At 36.2% G+C, this 12537-nt stretch overlaps 1 protein-coding gene across 1 annotated transcript in view; it reads right to left on the minus strand.

Moving 5' to 3' along the window:
* insrb (insulin receptor b) overlaps nucleotides 1-12537 on the minus strand; it is a 78399-nt gene that overhangs the window by 46230 nt on the left and 19632 nt on the right. The window contains exon 2 of the mRNA XM_048182721.1: nucleotides 4888-5436. Within this exon, the coding sequence (XP_048038678.1) occupies nucleotides 4888-5436 (549 nt within the window). The remainder of the gene's footprint in view (nucleotides 1-4887; nucleotides 5437-12537) is intronic.

A 12537-nucleotide genomic window follows, 5' to 3' on the forward strand; every position in this document is an offset into this window, starting at 1 on the left:
TTATTATAATTAAATACTACTACTACTACTACTACTACTACTACTACTACTACTACTACTACTACTACTAGTAATAATAATACTCTTTGAATAAAGTATTTATTATTGTAACTATTATTATTATTATTATTACTTCTACTAGCAGTAGCAGTAATATTATATTTTACATTTATATATAATAACACTTCATCTAAAGAATATTTATATATGTATTATTATTCTTATTATTTATAAATATAATGCAGAAAAAATAATAATAATGGTAATAATAAACAACAATAATAATGATAATACTAAAAAATATTATTTTTTACTACTACTACTACTACTACTAGAAATATATATTTTTAAATAATAATTATATTATTATTATTATTATATTATTATTATTATTATTATTATTATTATTAATAATAATAATAATAATAATTAGTAGTAGTAGAAGTAGTAGTAGTAGTATTTATAAATATATTATATAAAATATATTTATAAATAAAATCATTATTGTTATTATTTGTCGCAGTATAAAATAATAATATAATAATAATAAAAATATCAATAATAATTAGTATTATAATAATAATAATAATAATAATAATAATAATACATATAATACATATCATATATAACATTATTTGCTTTTATTAATTATTGCTCTAATATTATGTTTAACTGTTTCAATCTCAATAATCACAATATAAAACTCATTTAACACAACAGAAAGCCTTAACTGAAACACATTGTTTGCTATGAAACCAAAAACGACATTCTTGTCTTTGTGTTTGTGTTCGTTTAATCAGGTTCAGGTTTATTAAGAGAGATCGATACAGACAAAAACCGAACTAAAGTCCACAACGCACAATGCTCTGACGTCATCAGACGGAAACAAAATGGCTATGACCACAACAACAACAAAAATCGCAAACCTGTGGCTGCTGAACTTTGACCTGAAAAGGTCCTGGTTGCGCAAGAGCCGCTGTCGGCGCAACAGAACAACGCTCACAATAACAGAACACGATGTGCCAGAGGAAAAGATATCACTGATCTGACAGCAGATCTACTGCTTGTAGACACTCCGCCTCTTCCCATGTTTGTGTTTGTGACGTTTTTATGGAGGAAAAAAAGGACGAGTTTTAACACCGTTGCTACATTGAGGGCCGGGAGAATTATCTAAATTTTCTTTTCTTCAAAAGGAAATAAAAGTTCCCTGAGATGCAGGACGAAGTGTGTCCGTGTTTATGCTCTTATTATCAGCTGCACTCTAGAAACTAGCACAAAATACCAAATGAACCAAACACTAAACATTTCATACTTCAAGCATGCTGAGCTTTTTTTTTTTTTTGTCTAGCTAAGTATGGAAAGCGACGTTTACAGAAGCACCTGCCCAGATTTTATCTTTCCACTCAACCTCACGTCTGCATCCTCCGTCTGAACTCACAACGGTTATGACGCTAAATGCCTGCTTGCACAGAAAACAGTTTATTGCATTCATAAATGGAACAAGAACTTTCCACGTTAATTCATTTGGTAAACATTTTCACAGTTGAATCAGTGCAAACAGTTAAGTATTGAAAGACTGAAGCTGTTTTTTTTTCCGTTTTGGAATAACATAACATAACATAACATAACATAACATAACATAACATAACATAACATAACATAACATAACATAACATAACATAACATAACATAACATAACATAACATAACATAACATAACATAACATAACATAACATAACATAACATAACATAACATAACATAACATAACATAACATAACATAAAATAAAATAAAATAAAATAAAATAAAATAAAAATAAAATAAAATAAAATATGTATTCAAGTTCCATCTGGAAATAAGTGCAATAGAAAGGCAAAAACCTTCCACCTGGAATACAAACTATTTCCTCCCCTTATCTGCAGAAATACAGAATTTCTTGGAGGAACAAGAAAACATGAATGTCAGGCTAAACAAACAAACACAGACAGGTTGTGTTTATTTGGCATGACAGAGAGTGCGTGTTTCTTTGGGGACATGGTATCTTGTTGTAGGGTTACACACTCGCTCACCCCAGTGCCTGCCCAAATACAGCGCCATTGCATCATACTCTAGAAATGGGGTTTCGATTTGACATTACGCCCGACTACACTATCACATGACAAAGAGTGAGTTGATTCATGCATGCATGCATGCATGCTGCCCTTTGAAGAGCATGGGACACCTCCTAGTTACCAACGTGGATCTTTATTTGGGCCGAGCGCCGCTGGTCTTATTGAAGAACCTGACCTCATCCATATGAACGCAGCTGTGATATCACTAATAAGGGATGCATGAAATAACATACCTCCAAACCAACTGGTCATTAGGTTATCTGACGGGTAGTCTGGTCTGTCTTTTGGATTTAATTATATGCTGTATAAAAATACAGCACTTTTTTTAGGGCTCAACAGTGCAATCCATTGGACTTGCATTTGCGACTAAAAATAGATGTGTGCGAACTGTAAAATATATATAGGAACATGCAAGTTTAGGGACAGAAAAACAGGAATAACGATATAGCCTAATGTGATTATTAAACTTCAAAAAGGCTATTTCGTTAAATAAATATGAGAGCGGCACATTTTAAACATAGTGCTTTTGCGTGTTCTTCATGCTTGTGGAACTTGGAAGCACATGTGCTCCTTAGGAAAAAAGTAATAGATTATCGATTGATTCCTGAATGGACGCATCGAGCCCTTCTATATCATTTCCCTCCAAAAAGAGGTGGAAGTAAACAAGGTACTCGAGTTGAATCAGGTTGAGCGGGGTGTGAGGCGAATAGCGAGCAGGTGCAGTACACGCTGAACAAGACAAGATTTGTATTGGCACAGAGTGTCCTTCAATGTACCAGACTGGCTTCCTCCAGCCAAACACAAGCGCTATCTCGCTCACATACACATTGTTCATCTTTGCTATTGTAGCTTTGACTTGCAAATCAGCCAAGGGTCACACAAGACCCATGTTTACTACAGCTGGGTAAAAAAAAAAAAAAAAAAGTACCAATACAGATTCTTAAATTCTAAGAATAGATCTTTTAGGATGTGTTCACACTTGGCATGTTTTATTCAATTAAAATGAACGCTGGTGCGACTGCTCTGTTAGTGCGGTTCATTTGAATAAGTGTGAATCCAAATCCTGGTGTGCACCAAAGAGGCGGACTGAGACCGCTGAAAAGATGGGTCTTGGTCTGCTTTCAAACAAATTCTGGTGGGATTCGAATAAAATATGAATGCAACAAGGACCAAAGACATGTAAACGAACCAAAAGCAGGACATGATGTCACAAGATGGACAAGAAAAGGACAAAATGCTCAAGCATACCTGTTTTTTCTCATCATAGTCATGATGTTGCCCATCACAGTGTGGTACAGGCATCAGAACCGCATCTCCGCAGCAGATGTTGGTTTGTGTGTGTGACAGAGGGTTCCTGCTGCAGTTTTGACTTCTTTACACATTTTAAGCTCTTCACAAGTTGTCAGTCCCATCATATACTATCGAATGTAGGTTACGCACACACAACGAGCGCATTTAGCCCAGCACACAGCATTGTTTTGGATGCTCGACAAGTTTAAGTGATGAATGAACAGAACTTTATAGCTTCCATCCATTAAATCGCAAAAAGCTTTGTGCTTTGTTACTTCTGATATGAAAGTCTCAGCTTTCAAATTCACATGAACGAATCTCTTCTGCTTTACTATTAGTTCTGTCACTCTGAGAGATTGGTATGGTAACAGAGATTAGCATGGTAATGGATATGGCAATGTTAATGTATTTGGTTTTGGCGGAATAGATCTGCTACACTGCTACAGATCAAATACCGAGACTTTCTACTACTAATACATTCACAGACATTACTGTGAGCATGTAAGACATGCTACTGCAAATGTAACATACATGAATTAACCCCCCAACAAAGCAGGAGAAATAGCAGAGCCCTCTTCAACACAAACATCTAAACAGATCAATTACAGGTTGTACAGCCAATGCCAATAAAGCTGTTGTGCAACAGCTGTGCAAAGACTATTGCTATACATTTGTAAAGCAACTTTTCACCCAATGATGACAGACAGGAAGGGATACGACAAAACACCCCCCAAAACAAGCAGACCTATCACCAAGATATATGTACTGCTTTTTTTTCTTCATGGAAACCACATGTTTTACTATCTACGTGTACCTGGGCTACCTTGCTGACTGGCTTAGCACTAGTGACCTAAGGCTATGGGTGCTTCTCAATACTCCAATTAATGCTTCCTTGTTTCCTCGCTCCTCTGTGCTGCAGCTCGTGACCCGGAAACCAATTGAATCGCCATCATGAACGGCATCTCAATTCACTAATTGCAACGTGAGGAGGTGAGGAATAAGGAAGCTTCCCGAGGAGTCATGAGCGAGGACACACAGGTGTATCCTTCCCTCGCATCCTAATGGGGTGGAGCTGAGAAGCAAAGAAAAGGAAACAAGGAAAGGAAACGAGAATTCATGCACCTCTTGTTGGAAATCAATGTTGTGATGTTATTTCCATCAAAAGGTGCATCAATTTTTGGTCAAAATCCAAACAGTGTCATTTTTTTTTGGCCGGGCAGTGTAGAAAGAAATGTTGTGCTTAGGGCTGGGCGATATATCGCATGCGATTGTCACGCGCATTTCGTCAGTAAAGCCGGTTCCCTGATTACCGCGAAATCGCCATCACCTGCTTTCAAATGGAGCGGCACGAAATGCGTGTGACAATCGCATGCGATATATCGCCCAGCCCTAGTTGTGCTAATGCCTAATTTTCAGAGTAACAATTGTGGGCGACGTTATTCTGAAGAACTCCAAAAGCAGAATTAAAAGAAGAAATGCAACTCACTTCTCTGGCAATGGTTCTGGTTCCAGCATCGTTCTCCGAAATTCCCGTTGATTGTGGTCTGTTTGCAGGTTATCGTTCCCGTGATGGTACCCGGGCAAATGTCTCCGCACTCCCGGTCATCCTTGTTTGCCACAATGTAGTTGTCCTCCATCGAGTCTGAGATCTTGGACCAGTCGAGAGTGGACAAATAACAGAGGTCTGGGTTCTTCTCGATGCGTACCGCCCCACGTGTGATGTTTGTCAAGCTGTGGAGGCCGATTTCCTTCAGCTGGATCATTTCGAACATGACTAGGGCGTAGTTGAAGAAGAGGTTGTTACCACGGATGACGGTGAGGTTCGGGAAGAGGTCGCCGAGACTCTCCAGGCCGTAGACGCGGAAGAGGAGCAGGTAGTCTGTAATCATGACCAGCTTTGGAAAACTCAAGCCTCGGAAGTCCTCCAGTCTGGTCTTGAACATGAGCAGGATCTTCAGGTGGCCCTCGATCACCGTGCAGTTCTCGAGAACGCGCAGGTTGGTCGCATTGTTGCGGATGTCCGTGCTGGGGCAAACTGCAACAACAGAAAATACAAAGTTATTATTAGCATGTGAAAGCGTTTATTTGGACGCAATTGGCAAAGTGCCAACATTATATGTCTGTTGGAAACATTATATTGCTGCAATTATTTGAGATAACTGTGATTCACTAAGCATTTTAATGACAAAGTCACTTGCAAAGTCCATTGTTGACATTGTTGCTTTTTTACACATTTTCAACTTTCTTCAGTGTATAATGTTGTTGTTTGAACATGAAAAGCAGTCTGCAAAGTTACAAAGCACAAAGTCACTCCAAAGGATATTCTCTATATCAGTGCACACTTTTTGTGAACTCCCTGAAACACCTTGACTTTAGAGTTTTCTTCCGGGAATAAACACGCCACAACTAAGGCTGTCACGATTACTCGATTAAATTCGAGTGCTGAAAAAATCCTCGACTGCAATTTGCCTGCGTCGAGTAACGTGAAGGTTATGCTTGTGGGTTACGTGCATCTCAGAGCGGCTCCTTTCACAGTAAATGCTGCTCCACATGAACTGTTATCATTTACATGCGTGGAGCATCTCAAAATCCTTCTCTGCATATGCTGTGAGTTTGGGTTGCTTATAAGGTTCATCAGGGAACGCAATGTGCGCCATTTCATCAGATTTGTAAGGTAAATCATTTATAAACCTACGGCAAACATCAATATGTTCCTTAATATGCAAACTGTTCATCACGATTTCAAAATAAAAGTTTAAACCCTTGCTCTGAGTTCGAGCATGTTTTGATGTCCACATGTGATGAAACCGTTATGGGAAAAGGCATGGCATTTCCCAAACACGCTCAAAGCAGAAATTAAAAATTAACAGTTCATTATATAATAATATGAATCAAAATTGGCAAAAAAAGAAAAAGCATATTATTAATTTATTATCAAAAAAAATTAAAATTAATAAGCAATGTTTATATAATAGCTTTTGCTGTGATTTTGAACTAGGTATTGAGAATTGCAATGTTTAATGCATTTTTATAAAAAATAAGCATCAATATCATTACTGTTACCTATTTTAAATGACACTAATAACAATCTTAATATAATTTTTTTTTATAAATATTGCAAAATGCCTCTGCAATATTTGCTGACAATAACATCTTAATCTTTAATAAAACTTTGCATGATTTCGAGTTAATATAAATACGTGAATTTATGAGATTCACTCGTTTTACTTGATACGAAAAAAAAAAGACATGTAAATTGCAAAATTGCAATTATTTGTATGACAATTAACCGCCCGCCACAATTTCATGTTCACGTAAAAGCGCACATGAAGACCATCCTAACAGGAGCATGAAAGATTATCAACACTGAATAATGCATAAAGCGTGTCTCTGCGCGGCTGCTTTTCTTAGTCCATTCATAATCCAAACCCGCACACGCTGAGACGAGGCAGAGAGAATTCATTAGCAAAGCGATTCTCAAAAAGAGAGCATCTGCTAATGGATAACATCAAGCAGAATTCCTTTCAGAGCTGCTCCATTGATTCACCATCAAAAGAATTCTCACAGGCCTTTTTCAACGGGTGGGGGTTTCCTCTTGTTTCGTGTTGGAAATCATTACGAGATATTCACTGCGGCCTATTCATTTTAAACACTGAAGTGTACTAGAAACACCCATTTTAAGACACTACGAGACTAAATCATTTAAAAGAATGACGGTGGAACGTGCGATTTATAGATTACGATGATTTCTCAGCGGCGAAATCTCAACTGCAAGGACGTCGTTGGAAAACAAAGGGCTTTTCTGACAAACGTTTTTCTCCTGGAGACAAAGAGAGCATGTGATTTGTGGTGTGAGCAGGTGTCAAAGTCTGAGACTTTGCTGATCTCAACGGACTCTGTTTTTCCTCCATCTTTCTGCGGGTTAATGGTTTTCACATCACAGCCTGAAAAGTCAGTTTTACCTCATCTTATCATGATATGTCAGCCTAATATGGATAAAACCCAAATAAATCCACAGACTTGCTGTTAAGGATGCACATTTGACAAATTCAGCAAGCAAAACGCAAATTTATCGAGATTCAGGTGCTTCCTTCAGAGCAAAGTATAAATAGAAAATGCAAACTTTTGGCAAAAAAAATAAAAAAAATAAATAAATAAATAAATTCACATAAATAGTTTTGTTTAAAAAAATGACCATAAAACGATTTGCTTAAAATTAAAAATAATATATATTATAAACAGTACAACAAATACAAATACCTTTATCCCAACAATATTTAAAAATTTTTATAGTATGCGTTATGTTATGTTGTTTCGCATTATAGTATGAGAATGAGAATCGTTCACATTGTGGTAATGAGAACTGATGTGGAAAATGTGCTTAATTGTCAGGTAAACAATCTTAAAAATAGGACTTAGCTTCTTTAAAATATAACAAATATAATTCCTTTTTGTTTAAGAGGTATAATATGATCTATATGTGTTTGAAATTTTTCATGAGATCAACAAGCAGTTGTGCAAACCTGATTTCCCTAAAATAACCAACTTACGTAGACACTAGATAAAACTGACTGCGTTTCAGACTGACACAGAAATCATTGATCTTGTAAGGTCAGTAAAGCAACATTAGTACATTAGGACAGATGAAGACCCCTCACCTTGCAGACACAAGTTTCTTATCCAAACTCTAATATTACTGCAGCAAGACTTCACACACATACAAGAAATTGTTACATCAGGTCCCTAAAGATAATTGAGCAAACATCATAAAATGGCAACATCTCTCCATAGCAACAAGTCCCAGCATGCACAAACAGAGAGCGTTTGCCAGACAAAAATGCACTTCAGCCCGTTTACCTCTGAGAAATAGTCCTGAGGGGAAAATAAAAATATATAAAACAAATAATATCTTGTAACAGACTGGTGCCAAAGCTCAAGGACTGCCAGAAAATAGTCAGCAAAATTCAACTATTCAACATACAAATTTGTTGAAATATTCTACATTTTTCACAAAACCTGAAAAACTCTTCAAATAAATAAATAAATTCAAACTAAAGAAAATCATGCAGTAACAGGGTTGCATGTGAGAAACTAAAATACTTTTAATATTTCAACTGTTTATCTACTAAAACAAACAGAACTGTTATAAAACAAAACATACAATAAAAAGTAATAAAATTGGAGCCTAACCATGGAAAATGCCATTCAACAGTTTTACAGACTCCACAAATTGCATGCAAAATGTGGGACATAAAAATAACTTTAATATTTCAACTAGTTTTTTTTTTTTTTTTACTACAACAACCTGAATTGTTTTAACACAAAAACATACAATAAAAAGTAACACAACTAACTAAATTATAGCCTAATTTAATCTTTGTTGCAGTAAAGCCAGTGCTCCAGACTGCAACCATTTTTCCTGCCGTTGCAACTAAATTTTGTTAGATGTTGCATTGGTGCAGTTCATCAGCTCAGACCAATAATAGACAGCGCTGAATTCTCATAAACCATAGATATCAAATCAAATAACGCTGATGTGGAAACCAGGAGAAACATTGTGCCATGAACGAACAAGTTATACGTTTTTTAGTCCACAAATCACCAACATTCACCATGGATTTAATTTAGTAAGTCTAACTGTAACCATGGTATTGTGGCAGAAGTAGCCAGAGAGTGAAGATTCAGACTTTTTAAGGGCTTTTCAGTGCTTTACACTTTTTCCAGAACTTCAAACCTCTAAATAATATGATCAAATTTAAATGTTACTTTCAATGTGATGACGTAAAACATTATTTCATTATTCATCCTTCATAGATTGTCCCCATTTGTATAACTAAAAGCTTCAAGATGTAGGAAAACTAACACCTCATGGCAAATAAACACTTATTTAAAAATAAGACATGAAATTGCCACTTTAGCCAGTAGATGGCAGCAGAGGAGCGCCTATTAGCCATTTTCACTCCCTGGTATATACTTTCTTATGTTTCGCTTTTGAATTTATATATAGACATTATGAAATCAGTATTATAAAACATCAAATCATGAAAAAAAATATAATTTTTTGTCAAAGTTTGGTACTTTTTTGTACTGAAGTATGTAGCAGAAAAAGTCACAAGAAAAAACAAACTCTTCAAATTGCGACTGAATTACTTTTTTATTGAATTACTTTGAACTGCTTTTGGTCGGTTCAGTATATAGAATAACAATGGTATATTTAATAAGAGTAGAATATTTAACAATTTTCCCTATAAAATTAGGTTTTTGCTATGTTACTGTTGTTGAAAGTTAATTTTATTTGCATCTCAATGCTTTACTGTCAAATGTACATTTCCAAGAAATAAACAAGCGCTACCGAATCAGGCGCTGGCGCCACTATCTGCACAACTTAGTGGCACCGCTGCTACTGCTCTCAAATGTTAGTGTGGAGCCCTGAAAGCGCTTAGATCTGAATGAGGACAAGGTTACATTTTATTGTGTTGGTCAACATTTCCAAGGTCGGCTGTAAACAGATATGGAGCTTGTTTGTGTAATCGCATGAGACCTCATGCACTTGTCTGTTCACACACTTTCCAAACTTCCCCTTTTCTTGTTCGCTAAACAACTAAAACTGCTCTTCATCCATATGAAGAGAGGGAAGCGTCCTGCCTCAGCCTGACTGAAAGCGGACACCTAGCCATCATTTAGGACCCTGATTTATGGGTGTCACAGCAGTGACGTCAGGTTTTAAGTTGCTGCCTGTTTATGCCACGCTCTCGGAATGAACGGGGGGGCTTTTTAGATGCCGAAAAGAAGCTGCAGCTGGTCTAGTAATGCTTACTGGGTAATGTGTGATGAAATGATGACAAACTCCATAAAAGTGCTGATGAAACCGATGGATCTAATAGACAGATAATAGATAACTCCGAACAGCAAAACAGTTGAGCAAAACTTTATTGCTGTTGTACATGAAATATAAGAACAACAGTATATACAGGTCAACAATGTAAATACTTCAACTACAGTACAGTAGTAGAAAGCAAGCAACACTAGTGCATGAATATCTAGAAAGATCTACAGATAAACAACAGGCAGCGTGTTGAGGTGGCAACTCAGCGTCTGAAACACAACGCTGGTGCTTATCATGAAACCCATCAACCAGGGCGCAGACAACTGTGAAAGTAACAGCTTTGCGTTCAAACGCACAGAGATGAGTTGCACGGCATCTAAATAGCACCTGACTGCAGCTATGAGGGTCAACCGACGCTGCCGAAGTGCAGAAAATAAACCAGGTGACCTTTTTTTAAACAATGTTTGAGGGGTTGCGCTATAGTTGGAATATATTCACAAAATAGCACAGCCTCAAATGCCTTGATGGTTTTGAAAAATTGTTATTGCATAATGAAAATATTAAGGATACTAATTCTGCTAACAAAAACAAAATAATGAAATAAAACGAAAAAAAAAAAAAAAAACTAAAACCGGAAAACTTAACTAAAACTAACAAAAATTCATTTGAATTTTAGGCATATAGATATATGGTACAGTATATAATAAAACTTTTTTGCCAGCATTAAACATGAAAATGCCACTCAATAACAGTAAACTGCTGAGAAGTTTAACATGTTTTAAAGGTAACAGTTGTCGCATTAACTTTGGCAGCCCTAAAATAATAAAACAAATTAAATTGAAAACCACACTGAAACAAGAAAACTCTTGAAAACTGAAAATTAGCAAAACTAAGCTAAACAGTTTAGTGGGGAAAAAATAAAATAAAATAGATTAAAATATAAATAAAAAAATTAATTAACAATTTCAAATGGTACCTCACAATAGCACCGACTATAACATGATTTATCCATATTGTGTATTTTAGCATAACTGGATTATGTTAACTACTAAAACTGAACCATAAATTTTATTTTATTTTTTTAGCTTGAAATAAAAAAAAAAAAAATTTCAGCTATAGCCAGTACAGTATATTAACTTTAAAATAAAAATAATAAAAAAGTGTACACATTTAAAAAAAAAAAAAAAAAAAAAAAACACAACAACAACAACAACAACAACAACATTATTAAAAATGTGAGTAAAATGAAAACAGAAAATATAAAAATAAAACTATGAAGTATCTTAAATGATACTAAAATAACACTGGCCAATCAGCATCCAGGAACAGTTTTATAACCGCATATCTGAAGGTTGATTCATTCTGCGAAGCTTTTTTGGTTAAATCAAAAGGTCATCTATCCAAAATCTTCTCAATAGATCTGGGCCAACTGCAAACAGCTTCTGAGACACTAAAGCAGGGCCGTTTGTGAGTTTACATAAGGGCCGAGGGCCACACCAGAGACGAGGGGCCCATCGAAGGGGCACTGCAGGTTAAAAACATTTTTTTCCCCATCGGCACACATCAGGCCGAATAAAAGGGGGACACTTAAGCTGTAACATGAGCCTCGCTATCCATGACGTAAGGCGAGCAGGACGGTTAGCGATCACACGCATGAATAGATGTGCCAATAGCCTCTTATGTGAACACAAACACACACCCAGACAATGCCACTGGAAATGTGACTTCCATAACAGGGCTGGAAATGAGGCTCGGGGGAGGAATCTTGCAAGGCAATCGAGAGGCTTCAACCTTCAACACCCACTCAAGGATTCAATTTCACACTCAAAGTGAGCGCCAAAACTTTTGCACTTTGGCTTTATTCGACAAGAAAATTTAGTAGCCATGGATGAACGTGACGATCGCAATCAGAAATGACCATCAATGTCTTAGCTACAATATCCCACTGTTTACATAATGAGATGCTTCCTTATTTTTAGCATCACATTCCCAATGGAGAATTTAATATGCTTCTAGCAATAGTGACTAGCGCTTGGAAATTGGAGCATGATGGCTCTTACACCACATGTCAGGAAGATCATGGAGGCTCAGAGAAGTGACTGCTTTAGTTAATCTTCACTTGCATTGCCTTTGTCTTCCCACAAAATTAAAGTTATTAGTTATAAACATATAAAGTTAAAGATAAAGTTCATGTAACCTTTGTTCCTGGTGTTATAAGGTGTTCGGCCGTACACAGTTTACATTTGCGGCACCGCCACCACTGTTGTTTTGCTTTTTATAGAAATAAAAACCATTTAGTTCAGTTGGACA

Source organism: Megalobrama amblycephala, linkage group LG2 (assembly GCF_018812025.1).
Source record: "Megalobrama amblycephala isolate DHTTF-2021 linkage group LG2, ASM1881202v1, whole genome shotgun sequence".
Classification (NCBI taxonomy): domain Eukaryota; kingdom Metazoa; phylum Chordata; class Actinopteri; order Cypriniformes; family Xenocyprididae; genus Megalobrama; species Megalobrama amblycephala.